The sequence below is a fragment of the Micromys minutus genome (assembly GCF_963924665.1).
Source record: "Micromys minutus genome assembly, chromosome: 11".
Taxonomy (NCBI): Eukaryota; Metazoa; Chordata; class Mammalia; order Rodentia; family Muridae; genus Micromys; species Micromys minutus.
In genome coordinates, this window is record NC_137980.1 from 42,107,492 (window position 1) to 42,135,119 (window position 27,628).

General features: G+C 51.0%; 1 protein-coding gene across 3 annotated transcripts in view; it reads right to left on the reverse strand.

The window, feature by feature from the left end:
• EYA2 (EYA transcriptional coactivator and phosphatase 2) overlaps positions 1 to 27,628 on the reverse strand; it is a 164,259-nt gene that overhangs the window by 60,373 nt on the left and 76,258 nt on the right. For all 3 annotated transcript variants that reach the window (XM_080924721.1, XM_080924719.1, XM_080924720.1), the window contains 2 exons: positions 25,661 to 25,803; positions 23,859 to 23,975 (listed from right to left, as the gene is read on the reverse strand). In XM_080924721.1, coding sequence (XP_080780847.1) covers positions 23,859 to 23,975; positions 25,661 to 25,803 — 260 coding nt within the window. The remainder of the gene's footprint in view (positions 1 to 23,858; positions 23,976 to 25,660; positions 25,804 to 27,628) is intronic.

Genomic DNA, 27,628 nt, shown 5'->3' on the forward strand with positions numbered 1-27,628 from the left:
TAAAGAAAAAAAGGTTTGATTAAAATCTTAGGCCCAGTGTGCAAGATCAGGTTGCCCAGTGAATAAGGAAGGCATTTTTGACAGGTACCATGATGCCTGAGGGTGTGTGTGTGTGTGTGTGTGTGTGTGTGTGTGTGTGTATGTGTGTGTAAATGAAAAATTACATCAGCAGGCAGAGGATGGGGTGGCCCTGCTGGCTCTTCTGTGACTTTCTTACAGCTAGCTAATCGAAGGAACCCATGAGAACCACCCTGCGTTCCCATGACCTAATGACCTCCCGACATCAGCACCCTGGGCAGCAACAGGGGAATTGTTTTAGGATAAACTGCATCCAGGCCACAGGGGCACAGTGTGAGGCTCCAACAAGGTTGGTGTGTGCATCCTCACACACATTCCCTGTGGGCCCTGGATGTCTTGGAGGAGATCATGGAGGGCTGCCTGGTGTAAGAGTCCCTGCATCATGTTCTGCACCTGTCCTCCCTCCCCAGCATCCAGCATGGAACTGTTGGCCATTTTTTTGCTATCACGATAGGTGTGCCATGATTTATATTTCTCTAGTTGGTTGTGGGTGACTCTGAGTGTCCCTTTCAGGGCCTGCTGCCCTCTGGATGCCTTCTTTTTAAGGAGATGGTGACAGTTGCTATGGAAACCCCTCTCTTTCCAGGGCTGAGCCTAGCTTCCCTTTACCTAAGCCCTTTGTGCCCTTCACTGGCTGACAGTACTGTGAGGTAGATAAGGATGGAGCAACACTGGACCCAAGGGATGGAGATGTCTGCTCTGGGCTGGCTGCGGGGCTGGTTGGTGCCTGGGCAGGGCTCAGGTCACTCTGTGCTTGCTGCTGAGACACTCAGTCCAGGTAGCTCTTGCTGTAGTTCTTTGGGGCCAGTCTAAAGTGATCTAGCTTCCAGGAGTTGGTGATACACAACTTTAATCCCAGCACTCAGTAGGCAGAGGCAGGGGGAGTTCAGGGCTAGCTTGGTCTACAGAGTGGGTTCTAGGACATCCAGGGTTATGTAGAGAAACCCTGTGTTGAGAACCAAACCAAACCAACCCAACCCAACCCAACCCAAACCAAACCAAACCAAACCAACCCAACCCAAACCAACCCAACCCAACCCAACCCAAATCAACCCAACTCAACCCAACCCAACCCAAACCAACCCAACACACCCCAACCCAAACCAAACCAACCCAACCCAACCCAACCCAACCCAAACCAAACCAACCCAACCCAAACCAACCCAACCCAACCCAACCCAAACCAACCCAACCCAACCCAACCCAACCCAACCCAACCCAAACCAACCCAACCCAACCCAACCCAACCCAAACCAACCCAACCCAACCCAACCCAAATGCATTCTCTCAGGCCCTGCCCCACCCCGTCCTGGCTCCGCCCCCTGCCCTGGCCCACACTACCACGCTCTGGCCCCGCCCCACCCTGCCCTGGCCCCACCCCCTGCCCTAGCCCCACACCACCCTGCTCTGGTCCCACCCCCACCTCAGGCCTTTATGGGCTTCCTTCATTCTCTCTACCCCAACCACACATCTCTTTGGAGAAAGCCAAACACGGAAGAGGGTGGGAGACAGGAGGCAACCCACATGTAATTGATGCTTTTCCCTGATGCCTGTCAACAATTGGGTGATCTTTCTGAGCTCCAGTTTCCCTTCTGTAAAATGAAGCTAAATGTGGGTCGTTTGGTGTCTGACAAGGATTCTAAGAAACCAGGGCTTTCAAGGGCAGAGCTACCCAGAGTAGGCTATCAACAAACTATAGCTAAGATTTTCATTCTTTGTGCACTTGGCAGGCTGAGGAGGAGGAGGATCATGAAGAGTTGGAGGCTAGCCTCAGCTACATAGTAATAGTGTTAAATGGTACAGAGTTTAATTACCCAGGTTGAGTTCTGGGCTCTGAGATCTACAGGGATGTGCAGGCAGGGAGACTGCAGGCTCGCACAGACTATATATTTGAATGCTTGGTCATTAGGGAATGGTACTACTTGAGAAGGATTGGGAGGTGTGGCCTTGTTAAAGGAAGTGTGTCACTGTGGTTGGGCTTTACAGAAGCTCAAGCCAGTCCCAGTGTCTGTCTCTCTCAGCTGCTTCTCCAGCATTATGCCTGCCTACCTGCTGCACACAGCCAGGAGGAGACTGTCATTTGCATTGAGTGGAGCCTGAGCATAGGAGACCTCAAGCCTCACACACACATTGATGCACTTCCTCCATCAAGGCCACACCCACTCCATCAAGGCCACACCCACTCCATCAAGGCCACACCTCCCCCAACAAGGCCACATTCACTCTAAGGCCATACCTATTCCAACAAGGCCACACCTCCTAATATTGCTACTCCTTGTGGGTGAACCATTTAAACTCTTGAGTCTGTGGGGGCCACGCTTATTCAAATCACCACAGATGGCTTGCACAGTATATGTTCCTGTCCAAAGTGGCAGTGAAGTCATGATATAAATGCTGCCAGGAACACCTCAGATCACTACATGGTCACTATATGTTTGATTTTGAGTTAATATCTGGTCAGTGTATGCTCACAGGTCCAGGCTAGCTTGGGCTGCACAGAAAACTGTCTGATATTCTTCTCCTTCATGCACCCATAGTAAATGTCATATAATTTTTCCACAGCAAGGGCCTGCCTGTGTTAGTTTTTGGGTGTTTGGTGACTCTAGCCCTAAGCCCAAGGACAACATAAGAGTTCAGACCTGCAGAATATACTTTAATAATCCCTTGGCTGCCTGTGCCCAGAAAAGAGGGGGCAGTTCGACAGAAGCCAGGGTGTCACCTTAGGGGAAACAGAGGCCTACCTCTGGTTTATGGAGGGGTTACTGTCACATAAGCCATGTTACAGTGTCTAGGTGAACACTTCCTGGAAGTAAAGAGACATTTCTCCAAATCGGTTCTTTTCAAAGAAGGCGGGATCGGTGAAATGACCTCACAGGCGACCTGGGAAGCCTCTGAGATCACACATGCTGTGTCTGTGGCCATCAGAGGCAGAGTCTCATAAAACTCTGCAGGCAGCTGGGACCTCTGTACATCTCAACCCAGCTCCCACAAAGCTGCCTGCTCTGAGTTTCCAGGCAGAAGCAAAGACACCCCACTGAGCCACACATTCTGAGGGGCTTCCCTAGCGTCCCCCAGGAAGAGATGGTGGTCACTTAGGCAAGGGCCACGCTGTCCCTGCTTTCAGATCAAAGCCTCAAGCTCTGGGGTTCTTCAAGCTATAATTCACTACTTGCCCTAAAACCCCCAATTGCCATTAGAGGGTGATGCTTGGAGCAGCTCTGAACCCTGGCTTTTATCTTAGTGGGGTTTATTTCTGCTCCTCCTGTCCCAACCTCCGGTCCTCAGTGGCGAAATCATCCCAAAGTCTCAGAATGGGATGTTACTCCGCCTGCTGCTATCACGGGGTGGGTGCGGTGTTTTTAATCTTGTGACCTTGGAGCTGCTCCTATGTGTCCATCACAGCTTTGAGGTCCCTGCCAGATGATGTCCACCCATGTCTCCTACACATATTCTGTGTGTAGTGTCTATCCAGAGTGAATGTTAGGCCAAGGGTGGATGGGGTTGCTTGAGGCTCCTGTTAGCAGTCCTGAGACATGTCAGGGTTCTACCTCACTGGTGTGATCAACATGCCCCAGATGAGCTGACAGAGCTTCCAGGAGAAGGACCAGAGCCACCCAAAGGAAGGGCCAGTCACTCAGACACTTGGCTACTTTTGTCAGACTGGCCAGTACAGTCTGGGAACGTGGCTCAGTTGGTAGGGTCTCATCTAGCATTCACAGTGCCCTGGGTTCAGTCCCCACTGGGAATGGTGGTAGGCCTGGGTGTGAAGGTTGGAGAATCAGAAGTTCAAGGTCATCCTCAACTGTATAGTAGATGTGAGGCCATGAGGCCTTGACTCAAAAAACTAAAAACCAAAACCAACCAGCCAACCAAAAACCAAACAAAATGCATGACCTCTCCACAGTCCTCATGGATCCTGGCTTATATGGTCTGAGATGTGGTGTTGTGCCATATTGGGTACTACAGGCCAGTGTCTTACTGGGATGACCTGGGAGAAGAGGCTCAGAGGAGGGACTGCATTGGGAGAGCGGATCTTTATGAGCGGTTTGTGTCCTTGTCAAAGAGACATCACTGATCATGTCCTCTGGCACACATGGGAAAGATGGCCACCTACAAACCAGGGGTTGACCCTTTCCTGCCAACTGTGCTTAGAACAAGAAAGAAGTCACCAGTCGTGACATTCTGTGACTGCGGGCGCCCCAGAAGACTGAGACAGACCATAGGCCTCACACAGGAGGCTGCAGGGATGAGGGGTCGAGCAGCAGGCGACAGGAACTGGGGTCTCTGACTGTCACCCCCTGATGGTTAAAGAAGAGCACCGAGCACTGTTCCAGACAGCACTAATTACAATCCTGTGGCTTCGGTACAGCAGCTGGGTGCTCGACTCAGTTACAATTCCCGACATTCTATGCCTGGGAGTGAAGCTCACAGAAGGTCCTGACGCATTCCATAGCAACTTGGGGGGGCAGGTGTCCATAGTCACAAGGGGGCTTGCAGGCCAGTGGCAAATCCCCAGGGACACCATGCTGCTCTGGACTCCTGAGAGAGGTTTTCTCCACAGGAAGATGGAGGCCACCATTAGGCCTGTGACTGAGTGCAGACCTTGGTCCCCACATCTTCGCTGGGCACAGCAGATAGGACAGACATGACAGCAGGTGGCCTGGTACCAATTAAACCTTATTTGTGGACCCGAGATGCTAGAATTTCCTATCATTTTTTGTGCTAGGAAGTATCATTCTAAACAAAAATCCTCTTAGCCATCTGGACATTGTTACCTTATAAGACACAGGGACACGGGATGGACAGGTGGCAGCTGGGGACAGAAAGGCGGCAGCTAGCTTGAGTCTAATTTAGAACAGAAAGAGATCACTCTTTTGTGGGATGGGTCTTTTAAACTTAGGCTGCACGGCGGGCTGGAGAGATGGCTCAGTGGTTAAGGGCACGGGCTGCTCTTCCAGAGGTCCTGAGTTCAAATCCCAGCAACCACATGGCGGCTCACAACCATCCTTAACTCTAGCTCCGGGGCGTCAAGTGCCATTTTCTGACCTCCAAGGGGACTAGGTATAATTGTAGTGCATGGGCCACACGTGCAGACAAAACATCCACACATATCAAACAAATGGTAAAGTAGTTTAAAAAATATTAATAAATTTGGTGAGGGAAGGAACTGGGGGAAGTGGAGGGAGGGGAAACTGCAGTCAGGATAATGTATGAGAGAGAATAAAAGGTATGATAATAATAATGATAATAATAATGATAATAATAATAACAACAACAACAATAATAATATAACACGGCTGCTTTCTCTCTCTCTACTTCCTAAACAACAACAACAACAACAACAATAATAATAATAATAATAATAATATAACACGGCTGCTTTCTCTCTCTCTCTACTTCCTAAACAACAGTAATAATAATAATATAACATGGCTGCTTTCTCTCTCTCTACTTCCTAAATAATAATAATAATAATAATAATAATAATAATAATAATAATAATAATAATAATATAACATGGCTGCTTTCTCTCTCTCTCTACTTCCTAAATAATAATAATAATAATATAACACGGCTGCTTTCTCTCTCTCTCTACTTCCTAAACAACAACAATAATAATAATATAACACGGCTGCTTTCTCTCTCTCTACTTCCTTTCCTCCTCTGCTAGGCACTGGATCCGGGACCTCATGCCCGTTCTGAGAGTGTGATGCATCCCCAGCCCTTCATTACTGCTTTCTGCTGTCTTGTTTCTAGATGTCTCCACACTCATTTTTAAGCGGCTGGTAGGAGACAGTGCTGCCTGAGGCTCCCCTGCAGGGGTGGAGAGGAGCCCTAAGCTTAGCAAAAGGGCAAACACACACACAAACACACACACACACACACACACACACACACACCCCTCTTCAGGTCTCTGTCCTCTCTGTCTCTGTCTCTGTCTCAGGAACACTATCACAGACAGAAAAGCCTATTTATCCATCTATAAGTTGTGACCCGTGCAGCTGGGAGCACAGAGACCCCTTCTACCCCTGGTGACCCTCCTGCCTTAGGCTACAGGACACATATGTCCTCTAGTCTGGGTCAGGGCTGGGTTGCTTCTGAACTCTCCTTTGCTCCTCTGGGGCTTGGGTGGTTCTTGTTCTTGGCCTGCTGTAGCTCCCCCACCCCAACCTCAAATTGCTCTCCCAAGTCCAGTCTTATGTCCCAGAGGATTTATCACACTGAGGTCCTGCTGGGACCTGTGAAGCTCTGAACTGTGTCCTCCTAAACCCAATCCCCACAGAATGTGCCCTTGCGTGGAAAGAGTCTTAGCAGCTATGACTGGGAAAACAGGGGCCAGGGGTGGGGGGAGAAGTTTCTGAGTAGGTATGGGCCCTTAAACCCAGGAATCCTCCCTTGGAGAGGCAGAGAAATGCATCCTGAAGGGAATCCTACAGCCACAGGGTGGGCTGGGGGAGGGGCAAGGAGCAGTCTCATGGGTTTCCAGTTGGAACCTTGCTATAACTCACTCCATATTCTGACCTCCAGAACCACACAGAAATGATCCAGGGCTGCCTCCAGTCTCTTAGGTTGCAATACTTCCTGCAGTGGCCCAAGAAATTACCAGAGAGCCTGTCTTTACTGTCCTCAGCACCGTCTGCCTTCCTGGAGGCCCAGATGGGGTCCTCCTGGTCCATCCCCCAGCCTTACTGCCTCTCCCTGTACTTCCTTACTCCTGGCCATGATGACTCTGCCCTTCCTCAGCTCCCAAGCACTCATCACCTTTGCAGGGGCTGGTCCCTATCTGGAATGCCCTTCCCTGCACCTCCCCATAGGACCCTTTTGCTCAGATTTCTGTCCCAGCTCCGTCTTCTCTGGTTCCAGCAGCCCCCAACCCTGCTTTTCTCTGAGACTCTATGGTCATCAGAAACACTAGGAATTTTTATTAGACAACAGCAATGGGGAGATGACTCAGTGAGTGAGATGCTCTTGCATAAGGACCTGGGTTTGGATCCCCAGGACATGTAAAAGCCAGGCATGCTGTTACATGCCTACAACTGGAGTACAGCCGAGGCCTAGAGGGTCTGTGGAGCCCACTGGCCAGCCAGCCTAGCCAAATCATTAGCTCCGGTTCAGGGAGAGATCCTGATTCAAAGAAGTAAAGTGGGCAGTGACTGGAGACCTGCCACTGACCTCTGCCCTCCGCACACGCATGCCCACACGTGCTCACCCCATATGAGCATGCACATATACTAAAGTCAAAAGAAGACCACTAGGGCCTCTGTCTGTTAGATGAACGCATCAGAGGGCAGGGCAGTGCTGACAGCCTGTTGTGTCAGAGTTGTAGTGGCTCTGTACTTGTTGGGTGACAACTATGGTCATTAGAGAGTAACTCTCTTCCCCCCAGCACACACACACACCACACACACACACACACACACACACACACACACACACACACACACACACACACAGGAGCCTGAGACCGCATGGGTTATGTGGCAAGGGGAGCTAAGGTTGAAGATGATGTTAAAAGTCAGTTATCAGCTGGCCTTCAATTAGGGGGGTGTTCCTGGATTGTCTAGGTAAGCTTCATGGGGTCACAGGGCCTTAAAAGTGGCAGAAGACAGAAAGGCTGAAGACATGGCCAATAGGAGAACACAGTAAGGCCAAGCAAGCCAGACTTGTTCTGCTCTGCTGACTTGGTATGCACAGAGACAGGACCCAAGCCTAGGCTCAGAGGCCATTAGCAATTCCAGGGGCCCACCCACGTTGATATGCCCATGACTGTCCTGCTCGGCCCACAGCTGGCCTGCTCTGCACACAGCCTGCACATTAAGATATAGATCCCTCCTGAAAGAAATCAGTTCATTGTACCTCAGGGGGCCTGCTTGGACTCCTTGGGAAGGCCTTTGGAGATGATTAACAACTACTACTATGACACAGCCCCTTGCCACATGGATCCCAGGTTAGACCCACTTCAGAACTGGATGGTGGTAACAGCATCCATAGAAGGTGGCAAGACTGTGTATTGCCAATTGTCGTCTGAGGCAAGACAGACAAACAGACAGAGGAAGGAAGGAAGGAAAAAAGGAAGGGAGGAAGGAAGGAAGCAAGCAAGCAGGTCCAGACTCAGCCTGCCCCTAACCTAGTGTGCCTTGACCTGTCCTGATCAGGATCTCCCCAGACTTCCCAGAGTTTCAGTTTTCTTGTCTGTCAAATGGGAACATCTTATAAACACTGAAGAGGAAACTCAGGCCAAAGGGATGAGCTGAGGCCAGAGGCTCAGCTTGGTCCCCAGGAACTCTCCAGTTAAGGCTGCCTGCGTTCACTCAGTAGCTGCCACTAACCTGGCCATAGACGGGCGGTGAGGCGATCAAAATGATCACAGCTAATTGTTAAATCAATGCTGAGCATCAGGGAATAGCACGATTGCAGTGGTCTCAGGCTGACATTGAAGAAGAGGACAGAGGTGCACACTGTGGGGACGTTTATTATGACTTTTTCCCCTGGGGGGAGGAGCAGTGACGGCTCAAAGGGGCTGGTTTTAAAACAATAAAGTCAATTCGCTATGGTCTGCTTGGATGTTTTGAGATCTTTGAAAGAGATATTGTGTGGGCTCAGGAGGGGTTGGCTGGGACCCAGACTATTTATCCTGTAAGGAGGGTGCCCTGACCTTCGCTGGCAGCGATGGCCTCTCAGCCTGAACTTGCCAGGTCTGGACAGCAGGGCTACCGCCGCCCGGGACCGAGACGAATGCTGGCCAGCTGCTCCCTGGCCCCAGTAGCCTCTGCCGCCCCTCTCTCCTCGGTGGTTTCAATTTCTGCAAAGACTGGGCGTCTCAGGGGCACAGCCCAGGACTCAACTTGATGCTGCTCAGCAAGAAAACACCAGAGGAGGATGTTGGGGGTTGTCTTATGTCCCCTGCGAAGACAGATTCAGGTCCCTTAACCCTGGTGGCCATGAATGTGATCTCATTTGAAAGTGGCCTTCACAGATGTCACGAAGTTAAATGAGGCCACGGGATTAGGGTGTGTTATGAGAGCAGAAAAATTTGGGTGCTGACCACCAGGAAGGGTGCTGGGGTGTGTGTGACAGAGTCGCAGATGGGCTGGCATAATATATCTGCAGAATCAAGGCCACTGGAGGTCACTGGTGCTATCAGACCAGGGGCAGACAGGCACCGACACAGACTCCTTCACTGTAGACACTGGGCTCTCAGAGAACAGAGGCGGTGAACTCACATCGTTTTCTCCACAGACACGTCTTCCCTACCGTAAACACAGTGGCTTATTGATGGCCATCACCCTTCACCATTTCATCCAGTTCCCGTGGGAACCGTGTCGGGTACAAGGATGGCCGTGGCTCTGAATTGTAAATCCTAGTCCCTGGAGAGTTGAGTCACTGCTGGTGAAGATGGCCCTTTCCCAGCCCCCACCTCCATGTCTGTGAAGGGAAAACACAGAACCAGATTTCTGAGTTCCAACTTTACATGTCTGCAGGGTCCTCACAGTGTCACTGCCTTCTTGAACCTGTACCACTTAATCTCTCCACATTCTCTTGTAACGATTTCCACAAAGCTCTAAGATCATCACGGGTGTTTACCCACAGACAAAGGAGAAGGCTTCACCTCCCCACTGCAGCATCCACACCTTTGTCCTCACTAATAAACACAGAAGAAGAAACACACAGGAAACAAATGTTTTCAGTCCTAGCTAGAGACGTGGCCTGCCGAATACCCTATACGGGGGGCTGGGGTGGGGTGGGGTTGTCAATGCTTTGTTAAAAATAGATATTTGCAGGGATTTAAAAGATGTTGAAGACATACTAGCTCCTAGAAGGGATTTCTAGACTCACGTTCCAACTGAGTCAGAAAGATCGGAAGAGACGACACAGAGATCAGCTCACCATGGGAACTAGTGCTGTCTAATTGTCGCTTTTCACCTTCCATGCAAATGGATCACTCAGGCAGTGACAGTGAGCTGAGGTAACAAAGGTCCCCAGGAATGGGTTAGGACAGGGGAGAGTTAGCTACAGTAACAAACATCCCCAGGAATCAGTTAGGACAGGGGAGAATTAGCTACAGTAACATCCCCAGGAATTGGTTAGGACAGGGCATGGTGAGCTGCAGTAACAAACATCCCCAGGAATTGGTTAGGACAGGGCATGGTGAGCTATGGTAAGAAGCATTCCCCGAATTTCTGCGGTTCTTACATAAAATATATGCATTTATTTCTCCTGCTTTATTCCCACTGGGGGCTGGCAGGGGCCTTTGTTCATTTGCAGACCTCGTAGATATCTACTAACGGAATGTCCCCTGGTTTGAACACTGTCAGACTGCAGCAAGGACATTCTTGAGGTTCTCATTCTGGACCTTGAATACTCTGGCCTGGCGTGGCCTGGCCACTTCCACTCTGACCTTATTGCTACACTGACACGTGAGAAGCCGGGAAGGTACTCTTGCCCCTGGCTTATTTGTTATAAATCAGGGGTGGGGATGGCATTGGAGGCGACCACGGCTGCTCTCCAGACCTAGTTAACGTAGTGTTGGTATTGGGAGCTGGCACACTCAGGTTTGGCGCCTGTTTGTATAATTAACATTTTTTGGCATATAGCCAGGCCTTGTTTCTGTGTGGTTCAGGCAGAGGTGAGCTACCTCAGAGACTTCCAAGGCCTGAGATGTTTCCTAGTGGGACCTTTAGGGTTTGCTGATACCTGTTCTGGGAGACTGCAGTGGTCCTTCTAGAAGGGCAGTGTTGGGCCCTGCTGTCTTTAGGAGGCCTCTGCACCTGCTCCTTGTCCCAGAGGATTCTAAGTACCCCCAGAGTCCTCAGACACTGCCATAGGGAACTCACACAAAGAACCGGAAACTACAGAGTTCCTCAGGCTCCTGGCCGGTGCTCACTGAGTGACACCAGGTACTATGTAAGGCTTCAGGGATCTCATAGCTTCAGACTTCTTTCTTGTTTGTAGAAGTTTCATGTGGTACCGACTACTGTCCTTAAAGAAGGAGTAGAGGCAAGGGAAGATTACAAAATATGTAGACACATGTGCATGCGCGCGCGCGCACACACACACACACACACACACACTCATGGTCCAGTGTCCCCATTTTGCACACTGACATTCCAGCACTTCTAAGCAGGAATATGTATGTTCTCTTGATCTGTTCTATGTAGGGCAGGTACCAGTATCTGGATCCCACTTCCTGGATCCCTGCCCATCTTTCCCAACATTCAGCACTGCAACTCGAAGGGCTTAGCTTAGCGACACTGGCTGGTCGCCTGACACGGAGACTGAGCAGCTGCAGCCTCAGCAAAGCAAATTCCTAGCATCTGGGACCGGAGGACAGGCCCCTCTGCTGGCGCCGAGGTGGGGCTCCCCTCTGGGCTTTTTTTCACCCCTGTGCCAGTCATGGTCACAGGGGTGTGTCCCAAGGCCAGGAAAGCAGTGGGTGTGGACTCAGATATGCAACAGTGACCCTGGCTGCATCTGTAGGGCTCTGTGGCCTTTCTGAACAGTCAAACCCAGCGGCTGGAGTTCATGGGAACAGCAGAGGCGTGGCTGGGAAGGCTCTCTGGGTGCCACAGAAGGACACACACATACACACACACACACAACTCATACACACACGTGTACAAATCCATGTGTGTATACATGAACTCACATATGCATGAATACACACAGACACACATGTGGGGGTTACAGGACCAGGCAGAAGGTTATTGAACCAACCCAAATTTCAGCAGAGTAGAAAGTTCTGGAACAGAAAAACAAAGACTGTGGGCGTCAGAGGAACTAAGAAAAAAATTGTTGGTGTGGTTGAAGCTGTCACATCAGCGGGAAGCCATGGGTGAGGTAGTAGGGGGGAGTTATACCAACATTGACAATAGCAGCTTCTGCTGACCAAGCACAGACTTCATCCCAGGGCTGGGCTCAGCCCCAGTCCGAATGACCTGCACCCAGCCTACAGCAGAGGCTGCAGCTGACCAGTTCCCCAGAGAAGACCATTCAGTCTGAGAGGTGGGATCTGCCCAAAGCTGTGTGCCAGCAGGCAACAGGACTGGGGTGCCATATCATTTAGCTCTCTCTGCTCAGTACCAAGAAGCCAGACCAGACACCAAGATGGTGTCTGAAAACAGTCCACAGATGGCCTCCAACACATGCTATCGAACGGTGAAGATAAAAACGACACATTTAGCAAGACAGCATGTTTAAAAACAAACAGAACTTTACACACCACACACACACACACACACACACACACACACACACACACACACACACCCCGAATAAGTATACAGAGAAAGTTCTAGAAAGGTTCACACTAACACACAATTTAAAATAAGTATCTGAGCAACTCCAAGCAGTACGAAAAGCTAGACAGATCGAGGTGGGTAGAATGAGGTCATCACATAGAACGTGGTACTTTGAGATGGGGGACTCCCTGTGGTTCTCAGTGTAGGGTGAGACGCTCTGTCTAGGGTCAGCTGGCTCTGGTTCCCGGTCACAGCCTGAGCTCTCAGCAGTAAATAAAATCGATTTGTTCCAAGGGTTCATTGTGTATCCCACATCCTGGCTTCAGTCTTGACTGTGAGCAATTTCAGAGTGGAGAGGCAATTTATAGCCTGCTGTCTGTCTGTCTGTTTGTCAGCAACAGTTCCCTAGGCTGACTAAGGCTGTGTCTTCAATTCCTGGGGCTGTACCTTAGGGATCCCATTGGATTCCTCAGCAGACGGTTGTCTGCAATGTCCCAAGCTCCTTGCTTGTTCTGAAAGGACTCACTACAGCAGAACCTGTGGCTCCCACGGGTTCCTCCCATTCCTCCACTCCCTGGATTACTATGGGCAGGAAAGGGACTTTTCTGTCACCTTTCAACAGACTCTAGGTACAGAACTTAGTCCAGGTTCAGCTCTTATTTCATCAAAATGTCTGATGCTACCGAGTAGGCTGGAGAGATGGCCCAGCAGTTGAGAGGACACGCTGCCCTTGCAGAGGACGGCAGTTGGGTTGCCAGCATCCATAGCAGGTAGTTCACAACTACCTCTAACGCCAGCTCCAGGGAATCCAATGTCCTCTTCTGGCCTCTTTTAGCACTGTACACCACACACACACACACACACACACACACACACACACATACTCACACACACACCACACCACACATACATACTATATACACACTAGTCAACACACAACACATGACACAAACATACATCACTCAACTACACACATGCCACACACACACACACACACACATAACACATACACACCACACACACACACACAATGCACACACCAACCCACCACACACATACACCACACATAACACATATACACACCACATACTACACACACCACACATAACACATACCACACACACTATGCATACCACATACATAACACACATACACACAAAACACACTAGACATTCTACACACACATAAAACACACACCATACACTTACACATACACACACATACCACACACCACACACACACATGCAACACACACATACACACATGCCCACCCCACACAAAATGCCAAAATGCAAATAAATTGACCTCCCACTGTCTTCTCATTCCACACTCCACACTGGTCACCTGGTCTCTGAAGTACAAACTGAGTCACCTCCTCTGTCTTACACTCTGATGACTTTTTGAGATCTAGGGGTCACAATCCAAACCAGCTGCCCAGCAGGTTCTGCTAGGCCTGGCCTCAACTACCCTCCAGTCCTCCTGGACCCTGCTCCCTGCTCTCTCAGCCTCTGGACTCCCTGTGATGTGTTGTACTCAAGAACTACTTGGGTTCTCCTTCCTCCCAGGGTTGTGCTCCCTGGAGCACACATGCTTCCCTCCTGTCACTTGCTGGCTTCCCTACTGTTGTGCTCTGAACCCTGTATCCCTGGTTTGTATATTGAGGCTCACCTCTCTAGGGTGACTGTACTTGGAGAGGGGGACTCTAGGAAGGGACACAAGTGTCATAGGCCATAACCTATGTTCTTATAAGAATGAGATCTTTCTCCAGGTCTGCACAGAGGAAAGGCTATGTGACTGGCTGCGCAGAGGTGGCTGACCTAACCTGGAAGAGCCTTAGCAGTCATCAGATGTGCAGCCCTTCCAGACTTCTGACCTCGAGCTAGCAAGCTTCTGTAGTTGAAGCCACCCAGCCTGTGGCACTGAGTGACTGAACAAAAGATCAATGCCTCCCTCCTGGGATACGAAGTCTATACAGCCTAGGATACAGGCTCAGCGCTGTACCGTATCTGCTGCCGCAGCGCTCGCCGGGGGTGGGGGGGCGTTTGATGAATGAATGATGGATGGTTCTCCTGCACCACACCCCTCTCTCTTCTGCAGCTGCCCCTGCAGGAGCAGTCAGGAGGTACTTTCATCTAATGCTATTTGGGGAGGCTGCAGAACCTTAGGTAGGGTCTAGCTGGAGGGAGGGACAGGTCATCTGGGGAACCTAGCTCTCGCCTGGCTTTCTGCTTTGTGGCCTTCCGTGTTGTGAACAGTGGCCACCACACACCCACTGCCACGAACACAGGTGCCTCCTGCATGTTTCCCCCACGATGAACTCTAACTGTGAGCCAAAGCAAATATCCCCTTCCTTAATTATTCCTGTCAGGTGTGATCACAGCTTCATGAAAGTAACCGATCCTGTCAAGCTGCTGGTGACAGCCATGTTACCCAGGAGTCTGGGTTGCTACCAAGCTTTACACCTCCGCATGGCGGAAAACGCAGGGGACTGTTTCGTAGAGTACTGGATGTGCTATCCACAGGTTCAAAAGTGTAGCTTCTAAATTACCTCCCTTAAAAGAATTATACTAAGAGCGTTTTGTTTGACTTAAAATTATGCATAGGCAGGGGCTGAAGAGATGGCTCAGTGGGCAAAGTCCCTCCTACACACAAGCCTGAGGACCTCCGTTCAATCACAGAACCCACTAAAATGCTGGATGGGTGGCATGTTCTTGTAACCCCCACATTGAGGAGTAGAGACAGGAAGATCCCTGGGGCTTGCTGGCCAGCAAGTCTACCGAAGCCAGTGAGCCTCAGGCCAGTGAGAGCCCCTATGTCAAACAACAAAACAGAACAGAATACAACAAAACCAGAAATCCCACCGTGGACAGCTACCAAGGAAGGATGCCAGAGGCTGACCTCTGGCCTCTACACGCATGCTCACACATACACACAGATTACATAAACTGGTTAAATGGCATATGAATTCATCTTCCAGGTTACAAAGGACTTTCTAAAATGTTTGCTACAAGAAGGGGGCATTGGGTGGGGCAGGGACAAGAGCTACCCATATCTAGTTCAGGTTAACAGTTGGCTCTCCACTGGCACCCGTGACCTGGACTTTTCTGTTTTCAGTACCCAGCATTGAGAGGGATTCCGTCTCCACCACAGGGACAATGATGCCACAAGGCCACAGAACCCTGTCTCTATAGGCTTTCTGCATAATCAGCAGACTCTCAGTGGTATAGTGAGCCTCAGTTCTACCATTTACCTTAGGAACCTCTAAAAATGCCAGAAGATGGATATGGTATCTGTCTTCCACAGAGTAACAGAAACTGTGCTCTGCTCTTCCCCTTGTTGGGGCCTGGCTAGGGAACCTTCCATCTTGGTGAGTCAGGCTGCCGCAATGAGAAACCACAGATGGAGTGGCTTCTTGCTGCAGGCTGGTCTTTGGGGAGGCTGAGATTAGGGAGCCAGGGGGCCTCGTGAGGACACTCTGCTGACTATGTGAGACTGATGACTGTCACCATCTTTATACGTCCTCATCCAGCTATTCCACATAGGACATTGCGGTGGTCAGAGAGCATGGCATCTCTTCTTGAAAGGACACCCACTGGTCCCATCCCCACAGCTCCAGCTTGATATCTCCCCTTAGGACAAGCCCTTCCACACACAAGTATGGGAGGACACCTCAGTCCACGGTATGGACAATGACCTGCTTACACCCCCCAGCATCTGCTGGTTGAGAGCTGGCTTTTCTTAAACGTTGGGTGTGTTTGTGCCTCGGGAGGGTATGGTAGGGAAAGTGCAACCTGAACAAGGAGTTCAGATCCTGGAACCCACAGGGATAGGAGGCATAGACAAGAGCTTTCGATCATGGGCTAGGTCCATTGTATACAGTGGTTCACAACAATGCATTGTGTCTCCAATAAGGCGAGGGATAAGGCTAAAATTAGAGGTTGGTCATGGACTTCCACATGCATGCTATGATGTGATAGGCACAAAGACATATATACAAAAGATGGAGAAGAAAAGGAGGTGGAGGAGGAGGAGGCAGAAGATGAGGTGGAGGAAGAGAAGGAAGAGGAGGAAGAGGAGGAGGTGGAGGAGGTAGAGAACAGACAGCAAGAGAAGAAAGAGGTGGAGGAGGAGGAAGAGGAGAAGGAGGAGGAGGAGGAGAAGGAGGAGGGGGAGGAGAAGGAAGAGGGGGAGGAGAAGGAGGAGGGGGAGGAGAAGGAGGAGGGGGAGGAGAAGGAGGAGGGGGAGGAGAAGGAGGAGGGGGAGGAGGAGGAGAAGGAAGTGGTGGCAACAGCAGTTGGGTTTGGTGTTACAGGATTATAATTCTAGCTGTTTGGGAGGCCAAGGCAGGGGCATCATGAATTTAAGGCCCTTAAATGAGATCTCTCAGAGTTGGCTTGCCTAAGTAGCAATGCTGACACCATAATTCACCAAGATTAAACGGATGAAAACCACTCTGGCCACATCTCAAGTGTCTGACAGCCTTGGTGTGTCCACTGTAGTGGGGCAGTGTCGATTCATGAGTTGTTAACTGAGCCTGCTCCTGTTCCCTAGGAGAACCTTTCATCCCATTTCTGTCTTTCCCCCCTTCACTTGGTGGCTTTGGGGGATTGCCACCAATCAAATTACAAATATAATCAGAGAGAACCCAGCCGTTTGACCTCCTTGTGTTCTAAAAATGGAAGACACTAGCCAGGTACAGGACAGAGAGCTGGCTAACCTGTGAAGGTGACCACCAGGGGGAGGCGGGGCTGGGGCCAGAAAGAGACACATGTTGGAACCTCAGAGCGTTGCGGTGTGCAGAGCTGCTGATTCACACCAGGAAACCTGACCTCAGGCCAGCATGGCTCAGCTGCCAAGACTGGCTCCTGACCTGCCTGACCAGGGTAGACCAGGCTGACTTCACCTGCTCAGAACTGGCTGGGCCAGGGCAGCCTACCACTGCCACCACCAAGGTGAAACAGAACCTACTCTACTTGGCTAGGATAGGGAGGACACACTGGATCCAACTCTGGCTTATGAGGCCTTTAAGGTTCACAAGGACAGGCTTTCCCATTTGCCTGCACTGTACCTGCCCACACTGCACCTGTTCACATTTCACCTACCCACACTGCACCTGACCCCACTGCACCTGTCCCAACTGCAGCTGCCCACACTGCACCTGCCCACATTGCACATGTCTCCACTGCAGTTGCCCACATTGCACCAGCCCACAATGTACATGTCCACACTGCACCTGTTCTCACTGCAGCTGCCCACACTGCACCTGTTCTCACTGCAGCTGCCCACACTGCACCTATCCATACTGCACCTGCCCACATTGTGCATGTTCTTACTGCAGCTGCCCACATTGTACCTGTCTACACTGTACCTGCCCACATTGCAAATATCCCCACTGCAGCTACCCACACCGCACCTGCCCGTACCTCACCTGTCCACATTGCACCTGCCCACACTGCACCTGTCCACATTGCACCTGCCCACACTGCACCTGTCCACACTGTACCCTGGCTACCATTTGGCTTGTGATTGGCTTCTTTCATTTCTGCTCCAAGGTCTTGTGGTTCTTCAGAAAATATGGAGCCAGATTACAAGATAGGGCAGGAAGGCCACCCTAGTGCATCCCTGTCTAACTTCCCAAGAGCTTCTCAAGACATCACTAAAACCAGCTGTCAACAAGGAACAAAACAAGGGCAGCCTGCACTTAGACATGGCTGCTGGGTTGGGGATATGGCCCAGTCAGGTAAGCACGTTCTTGCAAGTACGAAGGCCTGAGTTCGATCTTAGCATCAATAAAAAAAGGCTGAGAGTTTGCCTGTAGTGGTAACACTGCTAGTGGAGACAGGAAGATCCATGGGGCCTGCTGGCCAGCTAGATCGTCCAAACTGGCAAGTTCCATATTTGGTGAAAGATTCTGTCCCAAAAAGCAAGGCAGGGAGCAAGACAGGAAGACACTCAAGGCTGACCTCTGGTATCTACTCAGGCCTACATGTGAACAAGTCTCCTGTACTCTGACATGTGCACATTCACAACAAGTACACACACACACACACACACACACACACACACACACACACTGGTACAAACATTTTGATTGGTATAGGACAGTGTCGAGTGTGCATTGGGACAAGGTCAAGAGATAAGGCTCAAAGGTTGGTAAGAATAAGGTTCCTCAAAACATTGAGTAAGGCCAGACAAGGGAGAGGAAGGGCCCAGAGTGCACGTAACAGCTCCATACCTGCAATGACAAACGACACTTCCCAGTGGGCATGACTAATGCTCAGGGGGCATGTATCGTTCTGGCTGGCAGAAATTGAAAACGCCATTTCCCAGCTGTTGGGTATTAGGCAATCATGGCAGTGATCCCAGTTAGACCTGAAACCAGTGGCAAGTACACAGTGCCCTCTTCACGATGGGCACCAGGGTGAAGTCGTGCCTGCAGGAGGCATTGTGGCTCGCATGTACAGGGTAGAAGGTCAGCGTGTAAGGGCTGGGCTGAGAGCTTGGGGGATTGTCTACAGATACTCTCTCCCCAGAGCTTACTTTTAGGGGATGCCCATGGGTGTGAGGAGACTACCCAGGGGAAGAGGAAGAAACAGTTTCCTGAGCTTTCCTTGAGCAGGACTCCCGATTACCCCACCTGAGAAAGCACGACCGTTCACAAGCAGTGGGTAGAACGCTTTGAAATGTTGGCCTCAGTGGAGCAAAAATGCTGGTCTCAAACTTGCTACGCGGCTCAGGCTGACCTTGAACTTCTGATCCTCCTGCCTCCATCTCTCAAATGCAAGGATTACAGATGTGAGGCTCTATGCCAGGTTGTGTCAAGTTGAGGAGGGAGCCCATGGCTTCTTGTATCTTAGGGAGCACTCCTCAGTCACAAGTTCTACCTCTTTTTGAGTCAAGGTCTCTGCTGGAGAAAAAATTTGAGCTCACCCTGTAGGCTAGGCTGGCTGGTCGAAGAATCTACTTGTCTCTGCCTCCTCTGTGCTGTATTTTAATGTAGGTTCTGGAGGTGGGGATCGAACTCAGGCCTTCATGCATAAGCCAGTCACTGGATCAACGGAGCCATCCCGATCCCCAGCTCAGAAAGAAGTACCAACTAAAAACTGTGAACCCATAGACTGAGGGAGCACAGCAAACTGGGGGCACAGAGTCAAGTAGGGAGCTGTGCAATGGCACATGAGCACACAGCAGGTCTGCAACACAGAGAGACTCCAGTGCACATGAGCACACAGCAAGTCTGCAACACAGAGAGACTCCAATGCACATGAGCACACAGCAGGTCTGCAACACAGAGAGACTCCAGTGCACATGAGCACACAGCAGGTCTGCAACACAGAGAGGCTCCAGTGCACATGAGCACACAGCAGGTCTGCAACACAGAGAGGCTCCAGTGCACATGAGCACACAGCAGGTCTGCAACACAGAGAGACTCCAATGCACATGAGCACACAGCAAGTCTGCAACACAGAGAGACTCCAATGCACATGAGCACACAGCAGGTCTGCAACACAGAGAGACTCCAGTGCACATGAGCACACAGCAGGTCTGCAACACAGAGAGGCTCCAGTGCACATGAGCACAAAACAGGTCTGCAACACAGAGAGGCTCCAATGCACATGAGCACACAGCAGGTCTGCAACGCAGAGAGGCTCCAATGCACATGAGCGCACAGCAGGTCTGCAACGCAGAGAGGCTCCAGTGCACATGAGCGCACAGCAGGTCTGCAACACAGAGAGGCTCCAGTGCACATGAGCACACAGCAGGTCTGCAACACAGAGAGACTCCAATGCACATGAGCACACAGCAGGTCTGCAACACAGAGAGGTTCCAGTGCACATGAGCACACAGCAGGTCTGCAACACAGAGAGACTCCAGTGCACATGAGCACACAGCAGGTCTGCAACACAGAGAGGCTCCAGTGCACATGAGCACACAGCAGGTCTGCAACACAGAGAGGCTCCAATGCACATGAGCACACAGCAGGTCTGCAACACAGAGAGGCTCCAATGCACATGAGCACACAGCAGGTCTGCAACGCAGAGAGACTCCAGTGCACATGAGCAGACAGCAGGTCTGCAACACAGAGAGGCTCCAATGCACATGAGCACACAGCAGGTCTGCAACACAGAGAGACTCCAATGCACATGAGCACACAGCAAGTCTGCAACACAGAGAGACTCCAATGCGCATGAGCACACAGCAGCAGAGAAGCTCTAGTACACATGAGCACACAGCAAGTCTGCAATGCAGAGACTCCAGTGCACATGAGCACACAGCAAGTCTGCAACACAGAGAGACTCCAATGCACATGAGCACACAGCAGGTCTGCAACGCAGAGAAACTCCAGTGCACATAAGCACACAGCAAGTCTGCAACACAGAGAGGCTCTAGAGCAAAGGAACTCCATCATCGGGAGGATGCAGTTCCTTATGGCCGCTGTCATGGTAACAAGATCTAACGAACGGTTTATAGTACTTATGTCTGCATGAGAGGTTCTGTGTGGGTTCTCAGGAACTCTACAAGAGGTCTGAGGTCTGGAAGCTGAGTGGGTATAGGATCAGGATGGGAAAAATGTCTATAGGTCTTTGAATAGTTAACCACCCAAAATTAATGTGAAAGAGAGACTTCTGGATTTTTTTATTCCTGTGATTACTAAAAGAATCTACTAGAGGGAGGAGTGTTTTTCCTTCTTTCTTTTTCTCCTATACCAGAAATTGAACCTCAGACCTCATGTGTGATGGTCAAGTGCTCTAACACTGAGCCACAGCCCTCAGAAGTCCAGGGTGTGTTTTGGGGATGCTATAAACAGTTGTGAAGGTTGCGCAGCCATGTGAACACCCTGGACCAAACACTCTCGGAGGGTAAAGCTTATGGTGAATGAATTACATTCCAGCAAGCAATAAGTGGGTTAAAACATACAAACCTGATGAGAACAAAGACGCGGGGCTGGAGAGATGGCTCAGTGGTTGAGGGCATTGGCTGTTCTTCCAGAGGTCCCGAGTTCAAATCCCAGCAACCACATGGTGGCTCACAACCATCTGTAATGGGATCCAGTGCCCTCTCCTGGTGTGTCTGACTCTATTTGGTTTCAAATCCGTCAGAATGGCCTCCATCAAGGAGAGTGCACTTGCTGGGTATGAGAAAGGAGGAGCATGGAGATGAAGGGGAGAGGTTGGCTTACTCAGTGCTTGCCACACTGTTGCAATGTCTGCTAATCAATCTGTAGGGTGGGGGATGGTTTCCATGACAGGATGATGCAAGGCTGTTAGCTCACTGACATCCTCAGGCCCTGCTCAGCCCTTTCAGTCTTTCCCTTGCACCGTTCTTTCTCCACAGAATTGAACTCCATAACTGTCTGAAATACACAGACCATTTGAGAGTTTATCCCTTCTCTGGAACAACTCAGGGCAGGCACATGGGCCCAGGTGTGAGCCCTGTGTGTTTGTGTTTGAAAATGAAGAGGCCTGGCCCTCCCATCAGGGTCTGGCTCAGAGCAAGGTAGCGGGAAGTCCAGCCCAAGTCACACATGGTGGCCATGAGGACCATGAGAAAATTGCATGCGCCATTCCCATGGTTGGTGAGAAATGAGCAGGAAAGGCATTTGATTTGTGAAGAGCTCATGGGGATTGAGGTAGGGTGGGGGGTCCGAGCCCGAGGCTCTTCTCTCCTGCCAAGAGCCACTTTCGAAATGGGACAGGATGTTGTGGGCTATGTACTAGGGCTGGAGAATTCCAGGCCACATAGCATTGCTTGGGTCACATGACTTTGCTCGAGTTACTCAACTGTCATAAAGTGCCCTGGGTTCTCTGCCTAATAGAGGCGGGGAGGCAATGCCCTTTGTCATGGGGCAATTATATCTGTACACACACACACACACACATACACACACACACACACACACACACACACACATACACACACACCCATCATGACACACAGAGTGTCTCCTTCGCAGTCTTGGCCATGATCTGTAACTGTTTCCCTGTGTGGACTTCTGTCCAGCTCTCCCCGAGGGTCCCCTTGTTCACTGCTGCCTCCTGCCAGGCTCAATGCAGGGTTCAGTAATAGAGTGAATGAATGTGAGGGTAAGCCCCATAATACACAGCTGGGGTGAGGACGGACAGTGTCCTGGCCAGCCCCGTGAGTCACCGAAGTCCTCGTCAACAAGCCTGGTTTCTATCTGGAAAGCTAAGGGTTGGCCCCAATGCAAGCAAGTTCACAGACTCAGAGAGCCTTTATTGCCAAGAATGATCCCCTTCTTCATCGGCTTTCAGGGATGGATCCAGCAGCTGCCACCCTCCAGGGGAACTCAGAAAGGTCCCTGGCAGGACAAAATTAGAAGCAGAGGAGGAAGAAGATGTAGTAAAGGTCAAGGGTTTGGGGTGGAGGCTGAGGGCTGGGGCACTACCCCAAGGAGGCATACTAGTTCCTACTGAACTTGAGGTAAATTCTAATGTTCCTGTCCTGACACTGGCCAAACTGGTCATTCTCTTGACCCCTCAGTTTCTTCTTCTGTGAGGTGGGTGCAATTACTGCCTCAAATCTCCAGAGAGTGATAATGGCTGTGTGTACCCTGTCTGGGCAGCCACTGGGTGCTGAGACATGGCTTCTGGTGGGATCCCACTTTCTGCCTGTGACTGCTCAGCACCCACCTTCTCCACAGACTCTGAAGACACAGAAGATAAAGTGGCTGCACGTCCCAGTAGCCGCTTTAAATAAGAGCATGCTCCCCCTTGAGAACCCCCAAATCATTATCGTGTTTTTCCTGGGGTTACTTTTTAGCCCTGATGGCTTATACGGAGGAAAAGGAGCAGAGTAGAAGGTCCCCAGGGCCACTGCCATGATCCCCTGCTCTGTGCATTGGCCCTAAGTACCACCTGGGAATCAAGCAGAGCAGGAGCCCTGGGAGGGGCCGAGAGGGAGAGGTGAGGCCCGGGAGCCCAGCAGATCCATTCCCAGTCATGTGGGGGTTATAGGAGCACCTCTGACCTGGGACCATAGTCTGCTTTCCTGCGTGGACGTTCTGAGTCTCATTGAAGGATTTACTTGATCAATCACACTCAGAATGCAAATCAACATGGCCGCATGGACCTCAGTTTCTTACTCTCCCCGAGGATGTCTTCCGAGGGACTCCCCCAGTCTTTTCTGTTCCTTAAACACAATGGCATATTTCTGCCGCTCGGCATTTGTATGGTCCATTCCCTCTGCTTGAGACGGCCTTCCTGAGTGTGCACCTAGTTAGCGTCACCTCATCCTCAGGGTCATACTCTGTTCCACCTGTCCCCTGGCCTCTCAGCTGTTTGTCAATCATGCTGCTTCTGGCATACTACCTGGTCATCTGCTGGTGGGTGTGCTCTCTGTCACTGGCAGGTCCATGGGACCCCCCATCCCCAGGCAAAACTTGAATTTTGGCCATTGCTTAAGATGGAGCTAGGCAAACAGTAAGCGCTCTGGAAGTTCGAGGAATGGGTGAATGGAAGGATGGACTTCTGCCCTGGGGTGTCCCAGACAGTGGCAGGGAGGGCTGGGCACCACACTCACTGTGCACTGGGTAGGTGTAGGGGCTCTGTCCAGCAGGCGCGGTGCTGAAACTCGGTCCGTAGCTCAGGAACCCACTCTGGCTGGGGGAATGATTCAAACTGTCTTCTGTCTTGATACCTAGAAAGGACACAGAAGCAACAAAATCAGATGGTTAGAACCCTTCCCTGCCATCTGCCGAAGGGCCACTGGGTCAAAACAGTGTTCTCTAAACCAGAAGTCACTGGAGGGCTAAAGTCAGCTTATGTACGAGTGTTCTCTCCCTCTCTCTCTCTCTCTCTCTCTCTCTCTCTCTCTCTCTCTCTGTGTGTGTGTGTGTGTGTGTGTGTGTGTGTGAGAGAGAGAGAGAGAGAGAGAGAGAGAGAGGAGAGAGAGAGAGAGAGAGAGAGAGAGAGAGAGAGAGAGAGAGAGAGAGAGAGATGGTTTCATGCATCCCAGGCTTTCCCTTATATTCTCTACGCAGCAAGAACTATCTAGAACTTCTGATCCCCCTTCCTTCACTTCCCAAGCGCCATGCTTGGTTCATGCAGTGCTGCGGTAGAACCTAGGATGCTCTGCATGCTGGGTGAGCCCTCTGCCCACTGAGCTACCGCTCCAGCCCTAGCCCCTGAGCACTGGAGATAACTAGTGTCTCATACACATTTGTGTACACAGAAGTGTCATGGAGGCGTGGATTCGGCGGCCAGCTGCCCCTTCTCCGAGTATCTCCCCTTCTTTACATTAGACTAGTTGTTCCGAATGAGAAGGGCCCGGCCCCTGGCTGTGCAGGGACATGTGGCTCTCGGTTGTCAACTAGAGCGTTCCATCTCTCTGGAGTCTGGGTCAGGAACGGGGTGAAGTCTAGTCAGAGGGAGCCCTGGGACTTTGGGGAGATGTACCAGGCAGGAGCGTCTCCCCGTTTGTGAGGTTTGCAGCTTAGGGGTTCTCAGGGCTAGGGCTGCCAGTGCAGTGTAAGAACGTGCAGACACTGAAGCCCACACACAGGAAGGAGAGGGGCTTTCTGATATCATCCGAGTATCTAGGCCCCTGGCCTGAAGCCAGTGAGATAACACTTTCCAGTTCTGAGGTGCTGAGGACCCCCCCAGCCCCAGTGTCTCCCACTGTACCTGACTTTAAAAGAGCTGTCTCTCCCTATGCAGATCCATAGCCTTCTCAGATCCCTCGTCCCATCTCCCACCCTTGTGCTAAGCACTGTCAGGTGTCCCGGGTTGGCACTGAGGACCGACACGTGATCCTTTGGGAGGCGCAGAAACCCTCGGCCAGAGATGACAGGTACTGTCTGTGTCACTACTCGAAGGCCACTCAGGAGAAAGCGCACACAAACGAATCAAGCGTCCCACGAGCTCACTGTAGATGGCGCGTGTATGTGTGCACACGAGACAGTCAGAGGGTGGCTTGTAGAATCGGGTTATTATTCTTCTACCCTTAATGGCTGCCAGTCATCACACTCAGGTTGCCAGGCTTGCGCATCGAGCCCGCAGCATCGCATCAGACCCCCATGATGGCTCTGGAGCACCTGGCTCCAGCCTTACCTGATGCCAGATTCATCTCCAGATGTGACAGTACCTGAGTCACTAACCTCTCATTTTTCTCAACCCAGCATGGGTTAGGGTTCTGATTCTTGAAATTGAAAGAGGCCTCCTGACAGGCAGGAAGAATCTATGCCACGCTTCAGCTGTGTTCTCTCCCCTTTACTCCCATGCCAAAATCAATCCTGGTACACGCATCATCCTGCACGGAGGCATGAAGGCATCACCACATTGGGGCTGCCAGGGGTTGCAAGAAAGGGCTCGCTTGGTACTCACTGTAAGGGGGGATTCCATAGGCCTGCGCCGGAGGTGGGTATGCCGTATAGGCTGGTGCTTGCTGGATGCCTGTGCTGTACTGTGTCTGACCATAGGCCGCCATGGCTGTGGAGGACTGACCAGGAGGGGCACGTGGGTGATTCCTGGGGGGAGGGGGAGGAGAGATGGTTAAGTCTCCCAGTTCAGCCCAGCATCTCTTCCCCTGGATCTTGGGATTGCTACCATTTTCCCTTAGGTATTATCCTTCCCCGAGCAAAGGCACCATTCTAGCTCATCACATTTCATCTTGTTGTTTTCCCCGGGAACCAAGAAGCTGTGTTTGCCATCCTCAGTGCAGCCAGACTTTGCTTCGGGTCAGGGCTCCAGCTAACAGGATGCATTGTAAGCCACGGCCTGTGGCTGGCCCTCCTTTCCCACTCTTTGGGCAGCCATGGAGAAGTCATCAAATAGCAAAGCTATAACCCAGAGATGCTGGATCCCCATTAGCCAGTGCAGGGAAGCCTTCTAGAGAGTTCTATCAGCTTCACAGGGGAAACATAAAGCCTTTGTTGTGGAGATCTCCAGGTTTGTCCATTACTGTGGCCAGCCTGACTATCCATCTTTGCAGATACACCTGTGTGCAGGTGTGCATATATGTCTGCACACACATGAAGGTGACAAGTAGACACCTGGTATTTTCCATTGTCACTCCCCGCCTTAGTTTTTAAGACTTAATTTTGAGTGTCTCTCTTAAACTCAGAGTTCTCTTGTTTGGCTGGCCTGGTTGGCCAATGATCTCCAGGGACCTTCTTGATTCCACCCCCTCCCCCAGCACTGGAGTTACTGATGTAAGAGACCAGGTCTGCATCTGCACTGTCATCTGGACTCTGTATGGTTGTCACTAGACTGTCACACTCTGTTTGAACCACGCCCACCATGGCACTTCCCTCCCCCTGGAAAGCCAGGTTCTGGTCCAGTGAAGTGGCCCAGTGGTTCTGGTGACATTGGGAGGTTTTTAGTTTTCGTCTTCAGGAGCACAGGTTGAGGAACACTCATTAACCCGCTAAATGCTTGTGGATGTGGGGGATCTGGAGGCCACGTACTGAATGCCTTCACTCTGCCAGACCCTCTAGATCCACAGCCAAGCTGAACAGGACCCTCTGTGTTTACCCTCTTAGCTCGGGTCTCTGCAAACATGTCTGGGAGCACAGAGCTGGGGCTGGCCTCCTTGTATCAGCTGAAGTCGGTCTACTTCAAGTGTATCTTTTAGGCTGATATGAAACCCTCTGGATTTTCCCTGGTCCGAATCTTCAGGGCAGATGTGAATAGAATGCCAAAGGGTACAAGACCACAAACAGATGTGATCATCTTTCCAGAAGGTTCCATTCTAGCCATATAGGGTTCCTTTGAGGAACTTACGCCTGGAGACACCAGGATGGGGTCTAGAATGTGTTTCACCAGCCTCTGTTCCAGCTCTGTGGATGCCTGAGGCCCTTATTTGATAGTGTTCCTGGGTCACGTCCTATGTTTCCATAGCAACACTCAAAGTGGGACTCCAAGCCTGTCACTCCAGTGTCCCATCAGAGCCCACTGAAGAGACTTGGATTGAACTGGGGCTCAAGTTAAAAACCTAGAGAAATGTGGACCGGGAAAGTGGTTCATGGGGCAAAGTAACAAGGACCAGAGTCCTGATTCCCAGGACCCATGGACAAAGCCAGACACCATGAACTACACTTGTAGTTCCAGCCTGGGAGAAGTTGAGATATGAACTCACTAGCAGCCTGCGTGGCTCAACCTCTGTGCTCTAAGCTCAATGAGAGACTCTGTCTCGAAAAATAAGATAGAGAGTGACAAGGAGACAGCTAATGATGACCTCTGACCTCCACACTAATGCGCCTGCATTCATATATGCACACCCACACCGGACACATCCCACAAACCTTACAACCCTACCTCACAGACACACATCACACCTCTCTCAGCAACTGC